We start from the raw sequence: 27,416 nt of genomic DNA, 5'->3' as shown, positions 1-27,416 counted from the left end.
TCCATTTTCTAGTACCTTGCTGAGAATAGAGCCCTACTGATAGGATTTCCTTCCCCAGCAATGCTGCTCGGCTCAGCAGATAAGTAATGTTTGTTCTGGAATATTAGAAAGAACTTTTATTCGGAGATTAAATTCATATGCATCATCCTTATGTCAAGACACTTCTACCATCAACTGGATAGCACTACCATTGACAAAACATCTCTGTGAAGAGGACACTCTAATTTCCTTCGTATTAGAAGGAGCTGATGCTGCGTGATCTAGAGAACAATAATTGTTCACTAAATTGAAGAGGAGGAAGCAAGTTTCTAATAATTAATTGCAGTGATCTCCTCACAGTGCAATTTCCATGTTCTTAGCTGTCACTCCTTAACCTATGTTGTCTCTGTGACTGTTGGTGCTGCCTTCTGATAACGTGGTCTTCCTTTCTTTACACTGGCAGTTCTGAAAGCGTGAAGCAGAGAAGTGATGTGTTTTACCTTCAGCCTGAGCGCTCCTGCGTACCCAACAGCCCCATGTGGTATTCCACATTGCCAATAGACCCAGGAACCTTGGACATCATGTTAACACGTATTCTTATGGTGAGGGAGATACACGAAGAACTTGCCAAAGTCAAATCAGAGGACTCTGATATTGAGTTATCAGACTAACTGAAGTGGGATATTTTCCTTTGAATACACATTGGAAGCATCAAACTGTGAATACGTCCAGCCTTTGGAAAATGTGTATCAAATAAGCCACGATAATGTCATCTAAAGGCATTTTTTGAATCGCAGTGGATGTACAAACTGGAATTGGAAGGAATCCAGCTATGTAAGCTGCAAGAAACAACGTCCTACAGCAGCGATAAATCCTCTGAACGAACTCGAGATGAACTAACCTATTTGAGTGGTGCATAAATCCTTTATCTGTTTGGGATTTAAAAAAAAAAATTGTGAAATATTTTTAAGGAAAGCGATTGCATAAAAACTACCCTAATAGTGATGAGCATGGAGAGCTAGACTGTGGCTCACGTGATTTCTCAGCCTGATGTCTGGCAGTCATTGCTGCCAAAGAACACGTGGAGATCCTGGAGCTCTACACAAGGACAGGAGAGAAAGCGGTGATATTTAGACAAACAGACACCTTCCGTTATAAATACACACACACACACACACACACACGCTTTTATAACTTTTTTTAAAAATTGGGATCAAATGCAAAGCGGACTACAGCCTGGCTGCTGTTGAGCAGTCCCACGATGCCAGAATCTAGCTCTCGGTCCATGCAAATACCACCTCGAGCTCGGGTTGATCTGTGATGTGGAGGAGGCGCCGTAGGTCGAGCTTCAGAGCGGTCACGTTATGGGACAAACGGTTCTGGGGTATGTACAGGAGAGCCACTGTCCTGGGGTATGTACAAGAGCCCTTAACTAGCCCAGTAGCTCTGCAGTCTGTTGATATAATCTAGCAAATACTGTGGTGCGCAGAAGTTTTTTTTTCCTCCCTAAAGGCAGCTTTCCGTTCTCCTCTTTCCCCTCCTCGGGTGTTTTGGGTTATTTTATAAGGCGAATCTGGAGGGCCTGGTCATTTCAAGGGAAAGATGCCCACACTCTTTCTCTTCCCGCCTTTGCAACACCTGCAGTGTTGGACAAAGGATGCAGTATTACTTCTGACAAAGACCTGTGGTAGGAAGTTACCATGTGTGTTTTTTCCCCACCCCACCCAAAGAGATTTAGTCCTAGTGTTGGAAATTGAGAGAGATTTTTTTAAGGCTTGGCTGTTACTGCGTCTTTTAGAAGAGAAAAGCTCCCATGTTGTGTTTAGAGGACAGGACATTATCAGATCCAGTCTGTAGCTCTGTTTTCTCAAGCTATAGATACGTGTTTCTGATGACCAGAAGGTACAGATTCATTGGAAACCCAGACTATTTTTAAAGAAGAGAACTGTATGGCTTTTATCTAGTTTTGGTCACTTATCCAGCTTCTGTAACAGGGGTCTGATATTTGATCCTGTCACTAAAATTTCAGGAGATGAAAATCAACAGCCTTGAATGATATTTCCTCTTTTTTTTTTCTTTTTTTTTTTTTGTTTGTTTGGGTTTCTTTTGTTTTGTTTTTGTTTTTTAATTATTTTTTTAGCAGTAACAAAAGTAATTTAACAAAAATAAAATCAGAAAGTAGTCTATTGACGTTGTGTACTCGGTAGTCCTGTCCCTGCCTGTAAAAGATTTCACTGATGTATTTTTTAATACAGAAAAACTATGTGAAAAGTAAACCTGCCCCAATTCTGTCTGATCCGAGCCCATCTGTGTCTGTCATTTCTGATCCAAGATCCCGCCTTGTCCATGTCCTGGCCCAGCACTCCCGGGGAAGACACTTGGGCCACAACGTGTACCCTGACGACAAACTCCCCAGGCACCCGGGGGCGTCAGGACTTTCGTTGAGGCTGTTTTCCCGTTGCATAGACACTACGTTATGCCCTATAGATTATTACAGTATTTAAGTAGCAGGCGCACTGGTTTGCAGGGGGACGGCGGATGGGCTGTTTCCTGCAAAATGAAGATCCCTCTGGAGAGGAGAGCAAAGGGGCCGGTGCAGAGGAGGCCAGGCCTGAGCAGGGTCGGTGTCGCACCCAGGGGCGGCTTCGGTGCAGCCTCCTTGGATGATCCACTTAACAGAAGGGGTGGGTTTAGTTGCCTCCTGCTTTGGGCGCCCTCCTGGCTCTGCCTGGGCTGTCGTAGCCACCGGAGGGAGTTACCCAAATTCACCGTGGCTTTCAAGATCTCACAGTATTTAATTTATATACATGCAGTGTCGAAACACTTGGATGAAGTTGTTTGTAATAAAAATACCTGAAGCACGCGCTCACCATGCACTACCTCACTTGAAATATTCTTTTAGAGAGAAAAAATCGTGTTTTAGTCTCATAAGGGTCAGAGAAGCAGCAAACATGACTGAGAAAGTGGCAGATGATGCCTCCCGCTGAGACGCTTCTTTCTTAACCCGCCTGTCTTCAACACACATAGTTTCAAAGTGTTGGATTTCAGGTGAAATCCAGACATGCAAACTGTCCAGCTGGAGAGTGAGAAACTGCAGAGTTTCTGTAGGGGGCAGGTCTTCCTTTATGGAAAGAGCAGCAAGCGGAGTTTCTTCCCGACACTGGCCCCGTATCCTCGCGGAGCCGCGCGTGCAGCCCGCACAGAGACACCCACCTGCACCCAGGAGTTTTGCTCTCTTTATTGGCAGCTTTGCAGCAAAGCGAAGCGAGCGGCGTCGCCGGGGCCGAGCGCTAACGTGGCACCTTTGGGTGCACCCCCGCCGACCCCGACTACTTCTTGGAGAAGGCGGCACCGACGGTGGCGCCCAGCGATGCGGCGGCCGAGCCCAGACCAACCTTGGAGGCCAGAGAGAGCCCTGCGGCGCCTGCAAGGAGAGAGCAGCACCATGCAGCAGGGCAGCCCCGCGCGGCCGCGTCCCCGGGGTCCCTCCATGGGGCAGCCCCGCGCGGCCGCGTCCCCGGGGTCCCTCTGTGGGGCAGCCCCGCGCGGCCGCGTCCCCAGGGTCCCTCCGTGGGGCAGCCCCGCGCGGCCGCGTCCCCGGGGTCCCTCCGTGGGGCAGCCCCGCGCGGCCGCGTCCCCGGGGTCCCTCCGTGTCCTGCAGCCCAGGGTGTGCGGGAGGACGCGGGGCCGCCCGCTCTACGAGGAAGCAGCTTCCCGAGCCGCCATCCCCGCGGCGCCGCCGCACTCACCCGCCGACTGCAGCAGGGCCACGACGCTGCCCGCGGGCACCCCGCCGCCGCTGGCCACGGCGGTCACCGACATCATCTTAGCGGCCAGGGAGCCGGCGGCGATGCCCTGGCTCGTGAAGCCCAGGGCGCAGATGGCAGCCGGGGCGCCAGCAAGCGCGATCACTGCAGCGGGGAGCGTGGAGTGAGTGCGCGGGGCGCCGGAGCCGCCCGTGGGCGCCGGGGCCGCCCGTGGGCGCCGGGCTCTGCCGCAGGGCCGGCGCCCGCCTTACCCGCTGCGATCGCAGCGCCGATGGCGGCGGACTTGAGCATGCTGCCGCTCCCTGAGGAGGAGGAAGGGAGGGAGGGAGGAAGGAGGAAGCCTCAGGTGGCGGCGGAGCCCTGCGCCCTGCGGCTTGCCCAGCAGCTCCCAGCACAGGCTGGGAGATGGGGGAAAGCCGGGGAAGGGGCAGCTGCCCTGGGCACCCCTCGACGCAGCCGCGTGGGCCGGACCCGCCGCCCCCGGCCCGTCCTGCTGGCTTCCGTGTGCCGGCAGCACAGGGGCGGGATTGGCACCGCGGAATCAGCACCTGTGGAATCGGTACCAGTGGGATCAGCATCAGCAGGACCAGCATCTGTGGGATCGGTATCGGCGGGATCGGCATCAGTGGGATCAGTATCCATGGAATCAGTATCGGCGGGATCCATACCGGCAGGATCAGCACCTGTGGGACCAGCAGTGGCGGCATCAGCACCGACGGGATCCACACGGTGGGATCCGCATCAGCAGGACCCGCTGCCCGCGGCGCCCGCGGCGCAGCCCCTGCCCTCCTCCCCACCAGCCACGGTGCAGCCTTTGCGCTCTGGCCACCCAGGGAAGGCTGGAGCAGGAAGTGCCCCAGGGTGATCCCGGTGCTCCCGGTGCCACCCAGGGCCGCCCTTCCGGCATGGGGGAGGAAGGCAGGGATGCCCTTGCGGGACACTGGTGCTGCTAGAGGAGCTGAACTGAGGGGGACCCCGGCGGGATCCGGGGGCCCATCGGGGATGGGGAGGACGCGGGGACGGGGTCCCAGCAGGGATTTGATGCCCTGCAGGGAGCAGCAGCAGCCGGTGCTGCCCCCGGCGGCCCCAACACCCCCTCTACGACCAAGACCCCCAGTCCCACCCTCCTGCTGCCCTGGGGCTCCCCGCGGTGCCCTGGGCCCCTGTGGGTGACCTGGCTCCAGCCTGTGTGCTGCCGGGCACCACGTCTTGCTGCTCGTGGTTTTGTTTCCCGGCAGAGACATCACCTCCTGCGCTAAGGGCTCTGGGCCCGTCCTGTCAGCGCAGCCAAGTGCTGACTCTGCCGCTCCGCCCTGAGCAGAGAGTCCTGGAGAGCAGGGCGGGTGCCCGGGGACTGGAGGACACCAACAACCAAGGTCACTGCAGCCTTCAGGAAGGGCCAAGGGGATCAGCTGGGAAACGACAGGCCGGTGAGGAGCAGCTCATCCTAGAGGGTATCTATCTCTAGGCATGTGAAGGAGGAGGAGGTAACCAGGAGTCGCCAGCATGGATTCACCAAGGGGAAGTCATGATTGACCAACCTGGTAGCCTTCTACGATGGGATGACGGGCTGGATGGGTGATAGGAGAGCCGTGGATGTTGTCTACCTTGACTTCAGCAAGGCTTCCGACACCATCTCCCATCATATCCTCCCAGGAAAGCTCCGGGAGTGTGGTCTGGACGAGCGCACAGGTGTGAGGAGGAACTTGTGCAGTGTGAGGGTGCCCTGGCCCCGGCTGCCCAGGGAGGCTCCTGCTCCGGGGAGCTCCCAACCCGCCGGGATGCGCCCGGGTGCCCCGTGCTCTGGGTGTCCCTGCTGGAGCAGGGCTGGATGAGCCCCAGAGGTCCCTTCCAACCTCAACCATTCTCTGTGATGCTTCCTCGCTCATTGCCAAACACTCTGGCACCGGCAAAGCCGAGCTCGGAAAGACGAGCAGCCCTGGCCTGCAAGCAGCCGAGGGAAACAGAGCCGGTGCCGAGCGCCCGGCGCCGCGCGGCCCCGCTCCCCTGCCCCACTCCCCCCGGCGACGAGGCGGCTGCCGTGGGGCGCGCGCCGCTGCAGCTGGTTGAAGGGGACCAAATCCAGTTGCAAGTTGATCTGGTTCCTTTTTACCAGCCCCAGGGACGCACGGTGTCTCCGGAGGTGCCGGCGCTGGCAGCACGGGTCCTGGTGCAGGGGTCCCAGCCCAAAAATACATACTTCTAAACATTCCATAGCGCCGTCGGCTCCATATGGGCATATGAAGAAGTATGTAGGGTTGGGAGGGAGATGCTGGAGCCGTCGGGACCGTCTGTCTCCCGCCCGAGCACAGCTCCCCACAGCCTCTGTCGCTGCCCCCGGGGCCTCGGGAGGACAGAGACGCTGCAGTGAAGCCAGCGGCTCCTGGTGGCATCTCAGCTCCGTTGCTGCCCCGTCCTCATCCTCCCTGGAGCCTGCACGAGAAGGCAGCGCTTGTCCCCAACAGCAGGAGCAGCATCTCCGACAGCGACGTCCGTGGTGTCCTGCCTGCAGCGCCCTGCCCAGGGCAGCCCCAGCTCCGCCTGCAAGGCAAGAGCGATGGCAGTGCCACTACCCCGGAGCCAGGCCAGCCGCGGGGCACGGATGACGTTTATCCCCCCGGGATTGCAGGTCTGGGGAGGCCAGAGCTTAACTCTCCCTCTCCTGGACCTGGCTCCTGGCCACAGGGCAACGTGTGGCCACCAGGGCACCCAGAATGGGGCAAGCCCAGCGCAGGCTGAACCCCTATCCCGGGAAGGCTGCAGCACCTGCAGCAGCTGGAGCAGAGCCGGCCCAGTCGGGCCAAGGTTCCTGCTGCGGCTGCGGGAAGTGGCCGAGCGGGAGGGACGCTGGCTGCGACGAGCCGGGCCGGGCTGCATCCACCGGCAGTGCCGGGGTACCCGGGGATGCGGCAGCCGCAGGTGCCGGGGGGCACCGAGCAGCCGGGGCCGGCGGTTGGGGCTGCAGGGGATCGTGGCGGCGCAGGGGGCTCCGTGAGCCACGAGGCTGCGCCAGCCCAGGGCCCGGCTGCCCTTGGACGACGCTGTGAGGAGCCGGGCGCGGAGGAGCCGCAGGATCCACCGCCCAGGGAGCTCCCGAGCTGCCCGCCCAGCTCCCGTGGCGGCCTGCGGGGCCCGGGGCAAAGGGCTCTCGGCAGCGGCCGCGGGGGCTGCGGAGCCGGGGCACAGCACCCTGTGCAGCGCAGCCCAGCCGGGCTATAAAAGGAAGCGTCTGGGTGCCCGCTCCGCGCCCGGCCGCTCCGCGGGCGCTACCGCCAGGGCCCTGCCCAAGTTTCGCTCTTCCCCTCTCTCCCCAGCCCCTCTCGCTGCTCTGCAGCTCCAGCTGCTCCCTGCTGCTCCAGCAGCCCAAGGGACAGAGCGGCTAAACCCGCGCAGGAGCGTCGGGAGGCGGCTGCGAGGGGCAGCGGGGCCGGTGTCCCCCGCGCGGCCACCGCGCAGCCCCGCGGCCACCGCGCAGCCCCGCGGCTACTCACCAGCAGCAGCGCGGCCGGCCCTGCTCTGCTCGCAGCAGCCTCCGCTCCGGGGCCTCCCCAGCTCCACGGGCAGCTCGGTGCCGCTCCTCGCTGGGTGCTGCTCCCCGCCGGGCGCCCCGAGCCGGCCCCGGGCGCTCCGGGCGCTGCCCCGGGCCGGCGCACGGGGCTCGCGGCCGCCCCGCTCTGCACCTGGCTCGGGCAGCCGGGGCGCAGGGAGGCTCGGCCCCCGCGGCTCCGCTCGCTGCTATTTTTGGCAGCCTCCGCGGGGCTCCGCCGGGGCTATTAATAATGAGAGCGCGAAATTCGTTTGGCCTCTGCTATATAAGGAGAGGTAGCGGCTCCGAGGCAGCTGAACACGCTGGCGCGTGCGGGAGCGAGCACGGAGCCTTTGGCACCGCGTGTGGAAAAGGGATTGTGTGAACAATGAGACGGCGGCGCGTGGGGCCGGCCGGGCGGCAGGTCGCGGCCGCCACGGAGCCCCCGCGTGGCCTGGGGTCCCCTCGTCACCTTAGGGGCCCTGAATGAGCGGCCAGGGGGGACGAGCCTGGGCCAAGGGCGGCGCGGAAGGTCATCGGCCTCCGCTGTGAATCAACCTCCGCTGTGAAACGGCCTCGTCTGCCCCCAGCCCCTGTGAACCCCAGCGCCCAGCACTGCAGAAAGGCCCCGCTGCCGCTGTGAGCACTGACGCTAGTGGAGCTAGGGGGGCAGAGGTGCTTTCCACCAAGGGATCTGCTCCCAACACACCCGCCGTGACGGAGGGCAGCAGTAACAGGGCACTGGAGGGCCCAGCTCGCAGCTCCTGCGCTGGACGCTGGTGCCGGGGCCTCACAGCGGTCACTGCTTCCCTCGCCCTTCGGCTGCCCGGGGCAGATCCCGCTGCCCCCGGAGCCGGGAGCGCGCCGGGGGCCGCAGGGAGCCCCGGCGGCACCACAGGGCCCGCGGGCGCTGCGCCCAGCGCCAGGGAAGGCCAAGAAAGGCTGGGAAGGGCCGCAGGGAGGGCAGCGCTTCCCTCTTCCATAATAGGAAGCCAGGGCTGCCTTAAAACCGCCCCGTGCGGCTCCCGGGCGGGCAGCGAGGAGGAGCCGGCGCTGGGCGCCGCGCAGCAGCCCCCGGAGCAGCACGAGGAGAGCCCTGCGGCGCTCCAGCGGTGGAACAGAGCCAGGGGGAGGGCCGGGCCCGAGCCTGCCACCCCCCCAGCTTCCCCTTTTCATCTGTTCCTCATTTTCTCTTTGCTTGTTTATCTGGTACCCAAGGGCAGGGAAAGGCAGCAGGGGCTGGTGGCACTGGAGAGTTAAGATGGGGTCCAGCCATCCCCATCCCCACGTGTGGGCCCCCCACGCAGGGAAGGAGCCGGGGCCACCCCAGGGCTGAGCGGGAGCCCCCGAAGGACGAGTCGAGGCCCAGACCCACCCGGCCCCCGGGGCTGGGGCCCAGAAAAACAGAGCCGCAGCCAGGGCTACATTCAGCGAGGGAACCGTCCCTCGCTTTCAAGAGTGTTTAATCTTCATCTAGCTCAAGACAAATCAGTAGTGCAGCAATATAAATACAACCAAGGAAGTTAAAGCCTCTCGGCTTTCACAGCCCCAAAAAGCCGATTAAACAGGTTTCCAGTTTTAATAAATTAACACGAAGAAAGGCAAGAAGCTGCGTGCCCGTCGCTGGAGGAGCAGCAGCATCCTTCACACCAGTGAGCGGCCCCTTGCTGGCCGGGGACAGGGGTGCAGCTCGTGAAAGCAGCACAGGGAGATGAAGAAGCAGGGCTAGGAAAGGGCCACCACCCACCTGATTCCTGGAAAAGCGTTTCCCGGAGTCTAGGAGCAGGGAAGCGGTGCTGCCGAGGCCCGCGGGGATGGTGATGTCCCTGTTCCACGGGCTCAGGGACATTACATGTGGGTGTCCCGTCGTGCCACCAACGTGCAGGACAACCGAGCCACAACGCAAGGCCTCCAGCTCCAGGGAAAGAGCCAACCACTGGGGACTGAGGACACCAACCCCCGTTGGCCTGGGATGTGCAAAGTTTAAGAAAAAAAACATTAAGAGTCCATGGCGTAATCAGGATACAGCTGGTAACAGCCAGTTGCACGGAGGGCTTGGGGACCCAAGGAGGTTGCTGGGGCCACAGGAGATCTCACAGATTTGGAGTGAAGTGAAACACCAGGCACCAGAGGTGGGTGTCCCCTGCCTGGCCCTGGCACCCAGCAGGAGAGGGGCTCCCAGCCCAGCAACCAGCACAGACGGGTCAGCGTTCCGGAGCAGGCACCACGTCCTCAACATTCCCAAGGAGAACAGCTCCAAACCCCGCTCCCAGCTGCAGGTTGATGGAGTGTGAGCACAGAGGTTAGATCCCCTCTCCTGTATGCTCCAAAAAGCCAATGCATGTGAAAGGACAGGTTCAAATTCAAATGAAAAGTAGTGCTCAAATGACTAGGGAAGGTGGGAGTGAAAGGGAAGAGTTGTTCTACAGCAGGAGTAGCGTTGCAAGGCTACTGGAGCCTGAAGGGAGCTCAGAGCACAGCTCAGCCTTGACCTTCCTTCTCCAAGGAGCCCCATGGCCAATGACCTGGAAGGTCCTGGGCATTTCCCTCTGCTGCAGTCTGAGGTGGGCTGGGAGTGTCCGGCACATTCACAGTTGCTCCAAGTGGTTCTATCCCGCTGCATCCCAGATGCCAGCTCTGTGGTTTTCCTGACAAGTAGTCTGTGGTTCACAGTTGTCTCCTCCTCCCTTTGATTTCCCTTGACGGTCCAATTCAAGTACAACCAGTTTTAACTGAATTAAAAGAAATCCACAAAGTTATTTTCTCTGAAACAAGTTAGCAGCACAGTCCTAACCAAACCGACCTCCAAAGCCCCCTTATAAAACAGGGATAGGAGCAGCTTTCACAGAGCTTCAGCCAAAAGCCTGGGGGAAGCTATAGGATTTCCTCCCTCTGGTTCTTGGCCTTGAGCATCACTTGTCCGTTGCGCAGGGAGCCGTTCTGGCTGCGGAGCAGCTTCCCTTTCTCCCGGTCGGGCCACGTGAAGATGGCTTCATCGCTGTCCAGCTCGGACTCCGAGTGCATCAGGCTGGTGTTGTGCAGCTGGGCTTTCTGCCTGCCACCTTGGAAGGAGACATTCCCACGTCAGATCCAGGTTTAATTCTGGTCATCAAAGACACTGTTTCACTCTCCCTTTAAGCGTCATTCTTTTCACATGCCAAGGGGGCCTTCCTCGATCTGTCACTTACTCCTTCAAGTGTTGAAGACAAAGTGGTCCCGTTTAACCTAACTTGGCATGACAGAGGCCATACATTGTGAGATATTGCAAAGCACAACACACAGGTAGGGAAACAAATTATGTTACCAAAAGAGGCTGCAATTATATGTAAAGCTTTGCCTGCCTGACTTTGCCCAGGGCATCGTTTGGAAAGCAACCCGAGGGCAAAAAGCATCTGCAGGGGTGAGAAGTTCACTGCGTTTCTTACTATCCTCCTCTTGCTTACAAGATAAATTAATGGGCTGAATTTAGATTAAGGCACAAGGAGAGGAGACAGGTATTTACTGTCAGCAGAGAAAATAATTAAATTTAGCTTTTCCTTAATGGAGGAATGCAACATTTCCCCTGCTAGCAGAAGGCTCCCTGCACATATGTAAGAGGAAAGACTTTAGTGAGCAGCCCGCCTCAGAAGCAGCAAGATAACTTCAGTTACCGAGAGAGCAAATGGTGGAGACACATTTGCTGCAGACTGCAGACAACGAGCCCTTTATTTGACAGTGAGATTCTTCTGCGTGAGCTGACAGATGGTTGGATAAAAGCAGAGTTAGGTGCTAAGGAAGAAAAAGGCACCCACTCTTCAAGGGGATCTGAAATTGTGCAGCTGGGACATCTGATTCTCAGAGGAATGATCTGATCAGCACCGTTGGGACAAAGCCCTCCAATGCTGTCCTCAGGCCCTGCTCACTTTGCTGGAACACAATTAGATAGATAGTTTTATCCTAGATAAAACTAGGATGAGCAATTACTTTGCACGAGCAAACAAGGATTAGAGATTACTTTCCATGCACAATTGAAAAAGACTGTCCTCTTAATACAAACATGATAAATATTTTCATTTGAAATGACCACTTCAACAGCTGAATTCCTACACAGCTTTTTGTGGGCCTGTTCTTCATATACTTTCCCACTTCTGCCTCGCTCCTCTGAGGCTTGTCTGGCAGTGTCTAACATTAAGCTTGTTTCAGTCTGTGATTTTAAACGCACTGAGGAGCGGTGTTCTTAGCATTCTGGAAATGCTGAGCTCTTCTCACGTTTTACCTGCTTTGGGATTTGGTTTTAACTCCAGACTTTCTTGATCCGTTGCATCCAAAATCTTGTATTTGCTTTTTCTTTTAGATTTTCCTTTTCGTCTAAAGGGGAAGGAAAGGAATTAAGATGCAGACCACTTCCAAACTAGTCAGAAGAATAACTCTGATCTTAAAAGCTACAGTACTACTCGCTTATTTCCAATTACGTTCATATAAGAAAGCAATACACTTAAAAATATTGCTTAATCTGCGCAATTATAGGCAAATCTTGCTTCTAAACTGAACCTAGAGTTCTAGGACCTTATTGCTTCACTTGAAATACCAAAGGACAAAAACTAACATCATACAACTAAGCAGACAAGGGACTATGGGCTTGAACCTCTTCCACCTCCTAATGCAGCCCCTTGTTGAAGCACTTGTACAGTGCGGGTTATGGGCTCAGTCCCACCTCTTACAACAGCAGATCACCATCCAGGATAAGATTCCAAAGGCAACCACAATGACGAAAGATGCAATGATCACATACAGCACACTCCATTCTGAAAGCAAAACCCCCCAGAGATAAAGACATTTTGGTACCTCATACAGTTGACGGTGTGGACTTTAGATGACTATTCTTGAGAAATGGAAAGGAAGGGATGGCCCTTTGCTGAATTACAGAGCCTACCATCCATCACTGACAGCACCACTGGCTCACCTAGAGACGCCAGAGGTCTGAGTCCCACCGCTCAGATTTCTTGTACAAACCTCTCTGCCTTGGGGCATTTCTGACAGTGTGTGCCGATTCACAAAATCTGCTTTTCTGCAACAAGAAAGTCTCCGTAGCGGGCATGACAGAAAAGAGGTTCACTTTACACATTAGGAATGGATTCAGTTCTTCAGTAAATGTTCATTAAGAGGTTCTGAAGAGCCTCTTCCCTACCAAATATTCCCTGTCAAAGAGGTACAATTAGCAAGATCTAGACTGGGACTAGCTCCTTATCCAAATATGATGTCAGAGACACTGGAAGAAAGCGGGTTCTGTTATTCTTGAACTAGGTATTCAAGAATACCTTAATTCAAGGTATTCAGCCTACCCTGGCGTTCGGGCACTCTTTGCTCCCTAAAGATGAGCAATCCCAGGAAGACTGCACGTACCACAGTTGCTTTCGCCATCCCCCATCTGCACCTTGATGAAGTTCTCCATCCAGAAGGGGTCACAGATGCAACGCTTGGTGAAGGAGTCACAGCGTCCATGCTCAGAGCAGTTCAACTGACATGCTGGGGACCAAAATCAGCAAGGTGAATTGCATGAGTTATGGGCAAGGTTAAACCACTGCTTATTGAATAGTTTGGCATGTTTTATACCTCCCACTTAGAGGACAAGGGTAGCACATGGGCAAAACAAGGCAACTTGTAGCTCCCACCCCACATCCTGGAAGAGTGGAGAAAAAAAAGGCCAAAGAAAAGACAGGAGACAAACAATGAGTATAACGTGCCTCGCATGAAGCTGGAACAGGAAAATGGCCTGTGTCTAGGCCTCATGATAAACCAGAAAAGCCCCGCTTTGCTAGTAACATAACAAAGAAAACATAAGAAAAAAATGCCTAATAAATAATGACTTTGGTATCTCGCAAGCATCTGGGGAGGGCGGAGCACATGTCAGGCCATACACTCTTACTTACTGACTGTGTTAATTTCTAACGCCCGAAAAATGAGAAAATCAGACTGCTGCTTCCGGAGTTCATTTTTGAGCGTCCACGCTACCTCACGGCCTTTGAAAATCTGATGGGGAGGCTGGTTCTTTACAAAGAAGACCATCTTGGTGCTGCAAGTCAGGCAGAGAAATTATTGTATCTGCTGCTTCTCCAAACATCAGGTAGAAAGCCATTTTCTCCCCCTTCATCTGCCACTACAGAGAACCTTATCTGAAACCTCATATTTATTTGAACTGCAAACATATGGAAATATCAAACCTGGCTGCATCTTGAGAGCAAAAACAGTACACATTTGGTCATACAGTAGAAAACCCTTTAGGGCAGGTGATAAACACATCTTTTGGCTGAGGAAGATAAAGTATTACAAGAACCCTTACTTGCTTCACTCAGTGGAAGAACTTGTCTGGTCAGGGCCAAGATGGAAAGGCAGTATTAAAACAGAAAGCCCTGAGTCTTCTGTTCTGAACTCTGGCTTAACTGCCACAGATAATGAATGCTCATTTTACTGTTACAGTAGGCAACACCTACATAGAGGAATCAATACGTAACTGAAGCCAGAAAAGTCTCAAGTCTAATTACAGATTTATTGCTGACTTGCCATATGACTTTAGGCAAAGCACTTCAGAGCTCCATGTACTTTAAACAGCTCCACCTTTAGTAAAAACTAAGTGCATTACTGCACACATCCGCCTTACCTTTGTTCCGTGTATGGCTGAATCTTCTGTACGGTAATGTCCGAGTCGAGGACCCCCAGGAGAACCCCTATTTGCCGGATGAACATGCCCTTCTGCCTCTCAGTTAGCTGGCTGACATTAACATCCAGAATAATCTCCACAAGGTTGTTTTTTCTAGGATCTAGGAAGAATGTGGATGAGAAGACAGATCTTTAGAATTTTATTTGACAGCATGGGTACCAAACAGGTCTATCATCTTTCCCAAACATTTCCTCTATGAAGGAAAAAACTACAGCATCTCACTGCAATAGGGGATACAGGCCTATGATCTTTATTCAGCCCTCGAGAATTAAATGAAGTTACAGCCATTTCCCCAAATGCTTTTGACCATTTACACCCCCCAGCTGGAGTACACAATCACAGCACAGTGCATCCAGAAAGAGGGGCCTCATTAACGCGCTGTAGACAGGCATGAAGTACAATGAACAAATATACTCACCAGGTTTGACTTCCACTGTGGTCCTTTCCACATCACTCTCCCCTTTGGCATCTGTTACTCTGAGATGGAAGGTGTAGGTCCCTTCCACCAAGTTGGAGAGGAGGAGGACAGGGTGATGGTCTGAATTGTTTAAGACTTCCTGGGAGGTACAGCAAAATAAATATCAGGAAACGGAGGATCGAGCTAGCATGATATTGTCATCACATTTAAAGATATAACTAAAAGGGTAACTGGTGAAATGATCAGCTTCACATTGCCTCAGGAGCCACCTGTCAAAGCCAATCCTCATTGACTCTTTCATTGTGGTGAAGTATTGCAAATTCCTTAGTAACAGTAATAATCACCACCACTACCTTACCCCAGCCGCAGGGCTCCCCTCATCCCGGGTCCACAAGTAGCTGATGATTCCCTTATCATCAGAAGATTTCGATCCATCCAGTTCAGCTGTGTTTGTTGGCAGGGTGATGACAACGTTTCCAGCAATCTTTGCAACTGGTGGCTTGTTTATCTCTAACCAAACAGAAAAAAAAATGGTGAAAAATATGTTGATGACCAAGGAAGAACTACGGAACTAAATCTCTACTGTAAGTCATAAATACCTATCTAAATTTGGGGAGAAGAAGGGAAATTAAGCGCAGTGGAATTCAGTTCAGATACTATTCCTCCAGATAAGGCAAACCCTGGGCATAGAGAAGACCATTTCAGTGGTCTCCACCTTATTTTTCACATTCTTTACTCTTATGTCGCTTCTGAACACAGGTTTGCTGAGCTGCTCACAGAGATGCCTGGGTCTCCTGTGATACCGGGGGCAGTTCTGAGCAGGGCTGGACGTACCTTCTTTGACAATCACGTTGACTGAGCTTTGGCTCTGCAAGTTCCTCTCATCTTTAACTGTCAGAGTAAATTCGTAGGTTCCAACTTGAAGGCCTGTTACAGTGGCAACACTGCTGTTGGCATTCTCCAGCTTGACACCATCTGGGCCTCTAACCAAAGTACAAAGTGCTGTTTAAACCTTATATCAACCACTGGAAATGCCTAATGCCAATGTCTAACATGCAAGCAGGCAACTATATTGTCCAGAACAAGAAGCAAGATCTGATACTTGCACAGGAATAGTCTGGAAAATGATACACACCGTGTTTTTTCCCAGAGAAAGGAGACTATTTTCTGGTCATCTGAGCTCTTGCTGCCATCTAGAGTGGTGCTGTCTACAGGAAGAGTTAGTTCTTTATCTGGACCAGCATCTGCCTTTGGGGGCTTGTTGTTCTCTGAAAAGGAATTGCAGTATTTTTCAAACATATGCTAGAAAGGTGAAGCTCAATCCCCGCAGCATAAAGAAGCTTCTCCGTGTTTCCTAGCCTATGCTCCCTAACTTATTTCTTGCCCATTATCTTGACCTTGTACTCACAGAAAGTGAAATAAAAAGTAGTTCAGTCCAGAACTTCATTCACAAGCCTGCATTAATATGAATGAAACTCAGGAGTCTTGGTTTTTTGCTCTCATTTTTCTTGCTCCTTAGCACTACGGGCAGAAACAACTCCCAGTAAATACAACACTGTCATTACGGTTGAGTAATATTAAATACAACACAGATGTTTTCTTAATAACTACACTGTCTAAGGCAATATTCCAGTAATCTTTTGTCAGTTTATCAGCAATATGCCAGGGTCAGAAAGGTCCTGAATTACAGCAGGCTTGCTGAAAACAACCCACACCTTATTCCAGGATTTACAGTATGCTCTCAGAACAACACAGAACACTGGCATGGAGGTGGCAAGAGCAGCCTTCATTACTTTTCCTATTAATTTACTACAGCAGTCCTTTCAAAGAGCCACTTACCTGGCTGGACTATAACAGTGACCTCTGCTGTAGACTGCTGCCCAGCAGAATCTGTCACTATTAACTGGTAAGTGTAATCACCTTCTTGCATTGCAGAGAGCTGTAAGACTGGTGTCCTCACTCCCTTTGAGAAAACACATTCACATATTAAGAAGATTCAGTGGTTACCAATCCAAGTGACATCTCTGGGGAACCATGTACAAACGCACACTGTGAACCTGATTCAAGGACTTTCTTATTCCATCAATGTGACCATAGTAATACACACCATTTAAAATTAATTATAGAAATAAGACAGTTGTTGAGTACTTTAGGATGAGCAGAGGAGACTTCTACTGACCTGCATCTCCATCACCTTTCCCTTGCTGTTGGGGCTCAGCAGCCACTCATAGCTGACAATGCTGTGATCATCGGTGCTCTGGTTCCCATAGAGGGTGATGGAGTTCTGAGGCAGGGTGATCACTTGGTTTGGGCCTGCATTTGCCACTGGAGGATAATCCACAGCTTTGTTCACAGTCAAGCTTGCAGTGGTGGAGTTGCTGGCACCATCCGAGTCCACTACTGTTAGACTGAAGACAGAAAAAAAGTGCTAACAGTAAAAAAAAAAAACAATACAAAATACAAAACAAAGAGGGTGGGAGCTGCCTAACCCACAGCCTGCAGACAGTATTCCTCTTCAAGTAAGCTAATACCACAAACAGAACCGCTTTTTGCTAAACAGACACAAACAGCAGTCTGGCTAGTTCATATACCGACTGCCTAAGACAAAAACATACAACTGGTTGTAGGTATTCAAGTATTCAAGTTAATTTTATTTAAAATAGTCCCATGGTTGCAGTGAGCATGGACATCACACCAAAGCACATCCCAAAGAAGAAACATGTAAGAACAAACATTAGAATAGTATCAGCTAATATCTTTTACCCAGACATTTGCAGAAAATAGGCCACACTCTATTATCTGGGACAAGCATATTCCTTTTAGAAAACAGATTCACGGTATTTCGTATTCTGACAGACTAATGTTTCCTTCTGCCATCATCCAAATGTGCTACAATTTAAAAATAAAACCTGAATAGCTTATCTAATTATTTTTCCTGAAGAAAAGGTATAAAGCTACATTCTTTTTTTTTTTTTAAATCAATTCTTCCAGGAAGAACCTACCTGAATGTGTAATTCCCAGGTAGCAGGTTGGTCAGTGTCAATATGGCAGTATCAGTAGAAACCTTTTCCTCTCGCAAAGGACCCTTCAGTTCTTCCCAGTGGTAACTGACAATTTTATCATCATCAGTGCTTTCTGTTTCAATTATGAAAGAAAAAGCACACGTCCTCTTAAACTCGCTCCGAAAGGGCTAGCCCAGGAGCAAGCACACCAGGCTTGCTAGCCTACTGCACTGAACGCAGCGGGTACTCACGGCTGCCATCAATAACAGTTGAAATAGTCGGCAGTGAAATCTCCTGGAACTGCGGGGACACGATGGCAACGGGGGGCTGGTTCACCCGAGGCTCTGCAACAACCACCAAGCAGTTACATTGACATCTACAGGCAGATAATGACAGAAATCACCAAGAAACCCTTTGAAACCCAAGGAAACTGCCCAAGCCCCTCTTGGGAGCTCTTCAGCTCTTGCACAGAGGAGAGGTTGGCAGGATACATGCTGTGTACCCCTTCTCCCTCTATGCAGTCCTATCACTCCCCCCCAACCCTGCTAGAAATGACTGCTCTTGAACACTCTTGCAGATTTCTGGACTACAAGAGCACTTATTTGGCCACAAATGTTCTGGAAAAAGTCTCAGGTAAGTGTGCAAAATATAGTTCCTTTGCACATCAGGAGATGCAGAACCTGTGGTGCGACCTTTCCTTTTACACAGACTGTCTAAGAGGAGACCTGGTGCTACAGTCAGCACAGGCTCCTGGTATTTACAACAGCACATCTGCAAACCATGACTTTAAAGCATCTTACAGTAGGGAATTAGATTTGATTTAACCTGCCTGTGTACGGGAACGATATTCCTTACTGCACAAGGAAGAAAAGAACCTTGAAAGGAGCTTCAAAGCTCTGGCTTTCCTTCATTTTCTGCTCCTGCTGCTCTAAGCTTTTTACCCGCTTACAGCTAGTTTCTAGTGAAGCAGTGGTGTTCCAGGGTCAGGCATTTGCTAAGCGCTTCTGAAGCAGAATTCCAGTTCTTTAACTGGATGCTTAGTCTGTGCCCAGTATAGAAGAGATAGCTGGGTGTATTAGTAGTAGTTCCACATTGTAGCAAACGGTTTAACACACTTATAAATAATATACATGTATGTATGTATACTGAGTTCACAACATAAGGAATTCTCACTGTGTCGATCCAAGGTCAACTAAGTCAAACACCATCATTATACAGGCATCATGGTTTAACAGAGACAGATGAAAAGATGCAGTTCCTCTGAACTCACTTGGATTCACTGTCACGTTCACATAACCCTCTCCGTGTGCATTTTCCCCATCAACAATGACCTTGAATTCGTAGAGACCAACAGTAAGCTGAAAAGCAAAGACAAAATATCATTTAACTTGCAGTAGTAGAAACTTGCCAGGAATTACTAAAAAGCCAAGTTACCACGCTGTGGCCTAGTACCACGTTAGGAGCATAAGCACATGTAATTATGTCCCTGTCTCTACATATAAGGCAGAGGATGGTTTCCAAGCCACAGCAATGGTAGGTATCTTTTAGTTTACAATGGCTACAACAGAAACCAAGGTCTATTATTTCTTTTGGTCACAGGTGACCCAGGGGTGCCTGTCAAGCTTGCTTTTCTAGCAACAAGAGGCAAACAGAAGAGAAGAGATTAGTTCAGGTGTCTGGCTTGCAGAATCTGTGCTAGCAGACTGCATCTGAGATGAGGAAGGCTGCCTGTAAGAGAAGAAAATCTCTTCTTGTGCATCTTTACAAAGAAAAGCATCTCTTTTAGACGGTATGAGGCAGGCAAGCATCCTCTTTTGGATTAGCATCAAGGGATGAAGGAAAAGGCTAAGGACTAGACACCAGAATCACTATGCTGTCCAAAAGGCTGAAACCCTGAGAAGACAGACATGCTCCTCCTGAAAGGTTTTCTCCTGCATGGTGCCACAATTAAGGCTTGTAAATATTTTTGATCACATTAGAATACAAAACACTCAGGAGAGTTTCCCAAAAAAGCAAAATGCTGTCATCATGCATTATTCCAAGTCTTTCAAAGAAACCTCATGTGCAAAAAGCCAACAATCCTTTCCCTGGTTAGAGCTATCATTAGTTGGATTAGCTATGCTGATTCCATTAATGAGTGTCACGGAATTCCTTGGACTCTCTTGTTCAGTAAGGAGTAACGAGGCTTCAGACCTAAATTGACTACCACACTCTCTCAGTAAAAGAAATATTCATAGACATCTGTTAAATTACGCCATTTGTATATGGCTTGACATGCTGCTTGGAGGCAGTTTTTAGATCCTGAAATCAATTTCTTCTTTCCCCCCATGACAGATCAATCTTCTTTTTATAAGAGACTTACAACAAGGCTTGCAGTCAAATGCTGGCTGTCTGCCCATCATGCAATTTCCTATTCATCCTAAAATCACATACAAGTCTTTCCTGGCTGCCAGGGTTCCCATCCTCTCCGCTTGGCATTCCACACAGGAGGATACTAAGCAGCAAAAGCTTTACCTTAGATAACTTAAGGATGTGGGAGCGCTTCCCTTCCATTTCTCCACTGTAGTCTTTTGGGTGAGTAATGAGTTCCCACTCATAGGAGTAACTGGTGTCTTTAAAAGAAAAGAGTTGTAGAAGTTAATTCTTAAGAGACCGCCTTTTCCTTTCTGTCATGATAAAGAAAAGCAAAGGCATTAAACATTTACAAGGTCCATCCTGCTGCACTACAGAGAAATAAGACAGCAGCCTGGTGTTTACACAGCAGCTTTTGGGGAACATATCCATGAAAAGAGACAATCTGTGTTGCTAAGCACATTTACAGTCTGTAACAAGCCCTGCAAGCAAGTACCAGCTGAAGAGCCACAGCCTCCTCCCGTAGCACTTTGAGAATAAGTTATTCCCCAAAATACTCTAGTGACTTTGTGACATTTTCAAGACTTGGTCTCTTGCTATTTTCCGTGAAAGGCTGCATGAGGTAACAGGACAGGAGATCTAGTTTCTACAGGAAACTTCTCTGCTGGAAGCTATTTTCATCAGTGTCCTTATTTACTGCTGTATGTAAGATTTTTTTGTCATTTCCCCATCACGTGCCCTTAGGAGAACTCCCAGGGAAGCCTTACGAGGTGGCGGTTCAGGAAGCACAAACGCATTCAGAAGAACTTCATTCTTTGGCAGGGTCACTTGGACGCTGTCTCCAGCAGACACTACCAGCTCCTTTATAACTGGGAGAGGAAAGAAGAAAACACATAAAAGTGAAATAGAAAAAAAAAATACATACACAAAATCCACCTTGGTTTCAAAGTCTGCAATAAAAGCCAGATACAAATGGCTGATTTTTATTAGTATCTCGCCATTCAGTATAGATCTTTTTATATGTTTCATGTTTCAGACTCATTTTTAATGCAAAAGCACTAATGAGGTTTTACAGCTTTAAAGCCAAAATTACTCAGTCAAATCTTTCTCTGTCTGTCTCTCTCTGCCTCTCCCGCTCCTTTTGCAAAGAGGTGAAACAGGATTCCCGACTCCTACAGGGCCTCTCTTCACCCAGGTCCAGCAGGAGAAAGCTTTTACCTGACAGGCTTTCAGGAGAAAACCCAGATGCACTAACACAGATAGAGCAAGACAAACATTGCCATGTACTGCACAGCAATTTCAGCAATTTACATGAAAAATATGCCTATGGTATTTTTTCCTGATCATTATTAACATTAAGACAACCAGAAAGTTGACCGCACTTCTTAAAGGCATCTCTTCATTGCCACCTCCTCCTCTTTCCGTCTCTGTTTTTTTTTAATTTTGGGGCTTTAGAATTATGTCTAGAAGAATTAAAGTTTACTATTACCTAGGTGGACCCTGATGAATATAATATTTCAGATACATGCACCAAAAGTTAAAAAGATGGAGAAAACATTATCAAACATTTAGCCTTCCTCCCAGTGGTTTACTAGCTATTGGAATTAATAAGGTAACTAAAACAATTTCATCAGACCCTCCTTTTCTTCTTAATTACTCAGTTGCCCATGATACTATAACTCTAACAGTCTTTCAATCCCAAAGCAAAGGGAAATGTGACCTTCTAGTAGAAAAAAAAAACACACAAACAAAAAAACCCAAAGCCTTTTGGATCCCCCCCTTCACATCATCTTTGTATTATTTAGTGAAACAAGAAGGCCCTAGCTACATTAATTTTCCAACACAAGCCACTTAAAACATTTAATATATATTTTCCAGCTTCAGTTGGATTAGTCTTCAAAAAAACATAGCAACTTGTTAGTATAAGCACTCATTAGCTTCCTGCCAAAAAAGAGTCTTTGAATGCAACATTTCTATTACACTTTCCATTTGTTCCCTTCTAAGGGAAAAGGAACCCTAAATTCAAAAGCCTTCTGCCACGGCTACTGCAGCACACTGGATTAAGAGCATTTTGAGATGTCACACAAGCAGTCCACAGCATTCCATGTAAGCACACATCCTTGAAGGATGAGCTAATGGCCTGGGTGGGCTAACCAAACTAGCCTAAGTGCATTTTTGCTTCTCCACAATTTCAAATTGTTGCTTTAAGAAATATCTATGTGAACAGAAACAAGTCATTTTTCTGCAAAGCAACGCATGGCTCATGGCCAAGTGCACATTTCTCTGCATCTAAACTGTGCACTGACATTTCAGGGGTGGGCAGGAGGCAATCAGTTACAATCCACAGTGAACAGACATCAAGATTTCTACTCAACTTGATAGACAGTGACATGTCATCACCGCTCAAAGAACGTTCCACATGGTTATGCCTTGCATCAAATCTCATTGTTCAATTTTGGAGTGAAGATATCATCATTACTTTCTAGTTGTGCTCAGAAACAGATCCAACAGTCACATGCAGATCTGTTAGGCTTCTTGAGTTAATGGGGACCTACTGTGCTGAAGAACCTCTCTCAATACACTTTTAATTAAAGCATAATTTAAAAATTAAATTTAAAAATTAAATTTCAGTTTCAGTTGTTTCTGAAATTATCCAGTGTTTTTCAATGTTGCCACAGGTTGCCAAAAAAATCTCCATAAATGGAGAGCACTGTGTGTCCTCACCTGGGGCAGGGACAGTAGTACTTGGTGATGCGGCAGCGCCAGTTGGGACAGCGGGACCACTGTCATTTGTAGGAACACCAGTTGGCACAGAAGTAGCAACCTCCATCCTCATTGTGGCTTTCCCCTTCACAGAACTGACGGTGGGCAATACGTCTGAGGAGTGAGGATGGACTAAAGCATCATCTGGCTGCTTCGGTTTCACAGTCTTCCCAATGGCTGTCAAGCCCTGGACTACAGGACTGGAGAATGTAGCCAACGCTGGTGGTGCTGGTGCAGTTGTTCCTGGGTGGACCTGGAAAGGAAAAAATAATCTTCATTTGACTGAAGCCTGAATGTTAGCTTTGTTTATTTCACCGTATTGGTTTCACAGTGGATCCCAAATCCTCTGGATTTTACCATCCATCAAACTCCACTAGAACCGAGACTTCACCACCTCCAGTTCAAGGAAGAGAAGATGTCCTTGTTTGCTTTTCCCCAACAAAATAGATGGTTTGCTGCTTCCTCACCAGAAATGATGCATACACATATTAATGTCTCTCTCTCCCTTTAGAGAGAAGTTAAGGGCCAGTCTGACCTCGCATTTCTTGTCCCACTAAAGCTCTGTTACGAATACAAGTATTAAACACACTGCACTCACCTGCTAAAGCAGCATGCTCAACACAATCAAACGAAGCCCAAGTGTAATTCAATTGATTTCAGCAGGTGGTTAACATCATTTATTTTGGCCTATCACCAAACCTACTTGGAAAAACTCCTGGCTTTAGCATCTCTCTCTTGCAAAGGCTGCCCACATCCCAAGTGCACAGCTCTCAATGTTATATCCTTGGCCCAAATTAAACTGAAATGGAAGGACAGTTGCATAGCTTGATTTATATTTTGCCAATGAAAGCTACATGATTCAATAATCAAGGAATCAGCCCAGGGCTGTGTAGAACCAGCTGCAACTCAGTGCTGCAACACTGCAAACCGAACAAGCGGGGAGACAGAACAACTATTATCCAAGAGCTAAAGGCAGCATTTAAGATTGTCTGCAAAAAAAAAAAAAAGCCTCCTCAGATGTTGCACACATCAGCTAGGAGAATGGGGTCACTGTGTAAATCTCAAATCATCAGGAGGAAGAAAGAAGAGGTAGGGTAGAAATGCTGCAGTATTGCAGGGGAAAAGTAAGCTGAGCTCATGAACCAGTCCTAGACACTGTGGCGTTCTGGGACATGAAGCATTTGTGAAGTTTTTCTGCCTGGTTTCACATAGCACCTGGGCTGCCCTGGAATTTGCAGTCATGTCCTTTGGCTGCTCTCCACATCCTGCTCTGCAGGGTGGTGGCTCAGATGGGTCACAGCCCTACCTGGAATTGAGGTTTACAAACAAGGGAAAGAAAAACCAAGTTAAGGTTCCAGGACAAGAAAATAACTACTAGAAAAAGCATCCGGCTTCAACAGTGTCAAATCTTGGAAACATGGAAGAAGATATTTAAGAGAGAGTTTCACAAAGCAGGATTCTTCCTCTATCATCAGGCTACCTGAAAACACACTGTAAACTCTACATGTAAGTTTACAAAACAATACACTTACTGCCTCAGTTTGGTACACTCAAAAGGAAACAGCTCATTTTATTTTGTGGACATAAAAAGTTACTTTGTAAGTAACACTTTTGAATTCCTAGGCACTCCCCATTAACATCCCATGCCACCTTTGCTCCTGATCCAACAAGCATGTCGTGTGATTACACATGCGATGAGCAGCACCACGACTTGAGGCTTCCCCATCTCCCAGGGCTTGCAGAGCTGCGCATGGGAAGACAGCAAGAGCGGGAGAAGAGCAGCAGCCCAAGACAGCCCCTGCAGTCACCCTTACCTGTAGAAGGCCAGTGCCATTTGCATCACTCGATCTGGTTTCATTATTGCTTTTAGGAGGGAACGGGCTTTTGGTTTTCGGCTCTCTTGAATTCTGTCCATTTTCAAGCGAGTCCTTCTTTTGATCTGAATGGTCTTCAGGAACAGGCCTGTCTGGCACTAAAGACCTAAGTATTTGATCCTTCGACACTGTTTCACTTCGGCGTCTTCTGGATTTGCTCTCTGGAGGTCTAGCTGCCTGGCCAGCCGTGGTCTCAGCACTTGGGACAGCCACTATATCCCTTTGAAGAAGATCCACTCTGCCACCTGCCAAGTTCCATTTCTGGAAGGATCTCCGCAGTCTTTTTCTATCTTGGGCAGAGATGCCCCCATCCAACCACTTGTGAAGCCAGATCTTTGCATCACCTTCTGTGTGATCCTTCAAGTGCTCTGTGCTTTTTGACTTCTTTAAAAACACCAAAACGGAGTCGGAAGAGCCAGTCCTGTTTGCCTGACATATGCCAGGCATAGTGCAGTTCACCTGGATGCACATATTTTCCAAGAACCAAAAGGCATCACAGGCAGGGCTCTGGCAGCAAGCAGTCTGACAGGACTGTACAGTATGAAATCCTTCCAGGAGCCGCAAGTGGCCATCGTCCCACGATCTCAAACGGCAACCAAACAAAATTTTCCCTGGCTGGCATTTAGATCTGTTCCAATTTGCATCTGAGAAAGAGAGAGGGAAAAGAGAGAAAGAAAATTCTCAGTTATTTAACGTAGTGGAAAATAAATCCTCACCACTACTGTCGAGGTGAATGCGGAGTGTAGGACTGACGTGGGGGTCAAGTTGCTCAATATCTCACATGAGGGGTAAGGAAGCAACTGCTTTGCATATGGATTTTTTTTAGCATGAAAAAAAAACCAGAGTGCTTGCATGGATCAGTGGATTAAAGGCTTCCAAAAATTCAGAGCTCTACAGATTAAAGACTCCCTAAAAATAGACTAATGACCTATGGAACTGTTACCCTGGGCTGTGTTCAGCATCCAAGTGATAATAGGTCACTGGAAGATTACTTTACGAACTATGTCACTGGATTCTGAGCTGTGCAGCTGCAGACTGTATTCTGGGACTGGCTCCCTCCCTGTTAGGAAGGGACTTCTTGAGCACAACACAAAAGGAAAATTTTGTCTTCATTTTAAAAAAGGAAGTCTCATTCCAAATTATAATGCTCTGATCCCCATTTCTACACAGCATGTAAACAAAAGTTGAGTAATTTGGATGAATTCTGAATTTATGTCGCATTACACTCAGCAGGGTTCGCTATAGATGAAATTAAACCAATTAAGCAGGCGTGACAATTGCATACTGTGTGTACTCAGTAATTTGAGCACTTTAGTATATCAACAGACAGAAAGCTGTCCTGCTCAAGCAGCAGAGTTTCTGGTTTTGCTAGACCGCTCCGTTTTACTGAACGGCAGGGGAATTAAATGGTCAAGAACAGTTTCTATTAATAAGCTCCACTTCAAAAACTTGTTTTGGCAGTTAATGCCTATTGATTTCTGATTAATGATTAAAAGCTTGACTGTATAGACTTCTTCTAATCTGTCACATGCAACCAATTATGTCGACATAGTTCCTCTTACACAACTCTGCATGATCACACCATTTCCTTCACTATCCTGGTCACTCTCCAGTTTAACAAAGTACAGTTTAACAGACTCAAACAACACCAAATAAAAAAAGTATCAAAAGTTACCAAAAGTAACTCAAATAAAACCAAAAGAACAGTGACTCCAATGTGGAAAAAGTGTCCACATAAGCAGAGTTACGACACAAATAATTATACTTGTCTCTTTACCCACATCAGCCTTCACAGTTTTAACTCTCTCACATCCAGAAGGTCTCCAATCCTAACACAATGTACGATCCGCTGCTCTTGTTCCAAGCTCCTGGAATGTTACTAAAGGCAGGGAGCACTAAGCAGGAAGTCCAGGCCACAAGGAAATCCTCATTCCATCAGATACGCCATCGAAACTCTAAGTACTGAGCACTCTTTGCTAAGAACAGCGATATTAACGTGTCTTTCAGGTTCTAAATCAGCAGATTAAGGTCACAGAGCTCACTAGCTTAACCAGATCTATTACTTGCTGAGTATCCTGCAAAGCCCAGCATAACAGGGACCCTGTGGCAGCCCACACAACACATCTACCGAAAGGAGAAGAAAAAAAATTTGCTTTTCCTGTCACGTTAACGTCAGGATGTAGTAACCTTCCATTAAAGGCAAAGCAGTTGGCAGCCATCACGCAGGTTAACATATATTGAAGTCATCATTGTCTCAAACCTGTGATTCACCATGACTTGAACAGAACTAAAAGACACAGAACAAACTTTCTTATCTTCACTAACATTTGGTAAGTGCTGGGTGAACACATGGGAAAAATACATCATCATCCTGGCAAATATTTGGCCTCAAAAACACTCACAGGAACTTAATACTTTTCTATGAATAGTCATGTTCTGAATCTTTTCAATACAAAACAAAAAGACCTGTCACATGAAAACTTCCATACAAGCCACTAATTTGGTTATTTATTTGGGCAGGAGGTCGGGTGCTTGAGTTTGAACAGAAAATAAATACCAAGCGCAATAATTACGTGTAGGTAAATTCAGACATCCTGTGTTCAGTTGCCTGAGAGTGCTGAAAAACACTCCTGGCTTTCCCAACAGCTTCAAGTATTCCTTATTTAGTAATTAGCTTGCAAGGTTATTTACGACGCCTATGCCAATGCCTAACAGCTAATAAACTGCACTTGCTTTTCAGAGCGTATTAGCTGGGATAAATGCAAATAAAAACGCGGAGAGGGTCACCTGTGCAGGAGCACAAGGCACAGAGGCAGGCGCACAGGCAGAGCAGGCGCAGCTGCCCCGCGGCTCGTCCCGGGCCGGGCTCTGGCAGGAATCGGGCACCGATGCTGGACTGGACTTCCAACCTTTTCTCCATGGCCTCTGCGGGCAGCGGAGGGGCTCTGGAAACACGGGAGAAAGAGAGAGTGTCTGTGAGCAAGTGGTGTTTATAAAGGAAGCTGTTAACAACACGACGCCCGCGGAGCTTTTGTGGA

At 49.3% G+C, this 27,416-nt stretch overlaps 2 protein-coding genes across 6 annotated transcripts in view; one reads left to right on the top strand and one right to left on the bottom strand.

The window, feature by feature from the left end:
* The window catches only part of LOC112950710 (zinc finger MYM-type protein 4), a 31,856-nt gene extending 29,579 nt beyond the window's left edge, over positions 1-2,277 (top strand). For 3 of the 4 annotated variants that reach the window (XM_026043321.1, XM_026043320.1, XM_026043322.1), the window contains one exon: positions 443-888. In XM_026043321.1, coding sequence (XP_025899106.1) covers positions 443-650 — 208 coding nt within the window. In that variant the 3' untranslated portion in view covers positions 651-888. Of the gene's footprint in view, positions 1-442 lie in introns of all 4 variants that reach the window. The other variant, XM_026043318.1, reaches the window with a different exon arrangement.
* A 6,629-nt stretch (positions 2,278-8,906) lies between these two features.
* Positions 8,907-27,298, bottom strand: KIAA0319L (KIAA0319 like). Of its 2 annotated transcripts, XM_026043323.1 has the most exons (20): positions 27,166-27,298; positions 24,319-25,022; positions 22,466-22,757; positions 20,509-20,610; positions 19,904-20,001; positions 18,660-18,747; positions 17,641-17,733; positions 17,390-17,522; positions 16,567-16,795; positions 16,227-16,350; positions 15,523-15,655; positions 15,222-15,370; positions 14,746-14,897; positions 14,388-14,526; positions 13,910-14,069; positions 13,182-13,324; positions 12,655-12,777; positions 11,966-12,056; positions 11,528-11,619; positions 8,907-10,334 (listed from the first exon to the last, which is right to left on the bottom strand). In XM_026043323.1, exons 1-20 carry the CDS (start codon positions 27,296-27,298, stop codon positions 10,147-10,149), a joined length of 3,366 nt encoding a protein of 1,121 aa, XP_025899108.1. In that variant the 3' UTR covers positions 8,907-10,146. The 2 variants fall into 2 exon arrangements, with proteins under 2 accessions (XP_025899108.1, XP_025899109.1); XM_026043324.1 differs by lacking the exon at positions 11,966-12,056 and having other exon boundaries at positions 10,282-10,334.
* Between the last annotated feature and the right edge of the window lie 118 nt (positions 27,299-27,416).

Source organism: Nothoprocta perdicaria, unplaced genomic scaffold (genome assembly GCF_003342845.1).
Source record: "Nothoprocta perdicaria isolate Ctin4 unplaced genomic scaffold, notPer1 scaffold_33, whole genome shotgun sequence".
In the NCBI taxonomy this organism is placed as follows: Eukaryota; Metazoa; Chordata; class Aves; order Tinamiformes; family Tinamidae; genus Nothoprocta; species Nothoprocta perdicaria.
The sequence above is the reverse complement of the archived record's forward strand: the minus strand, read 5'-3'. Positions and strand labels throughout refer to the sequence as shown.

Coding starts and splice junctions, on each gene's coding strand:
- KIAA0319L (XM_026043323.1), bottom strand. CDS start 27,298: ATGGAGAAAAGGTTGGAAGTCCAGTCCAGCATCGGTGCCCGATTCCTG. Junction 18,748..19,903: donor ACATCCTTAAGTTATCTAAG/GTAAAGCTTTTG, acceptor TTTGCTTTTCAG/CTTACTGTTGGTCTCTACGA. Junction 15,656..16,226: donor CACTGTTATAGTCCAGCCAG/GTAAGTGGCTCT, acceptor ATTCCTTTTCAG/AGAACAACAAGCCCCCAAAG.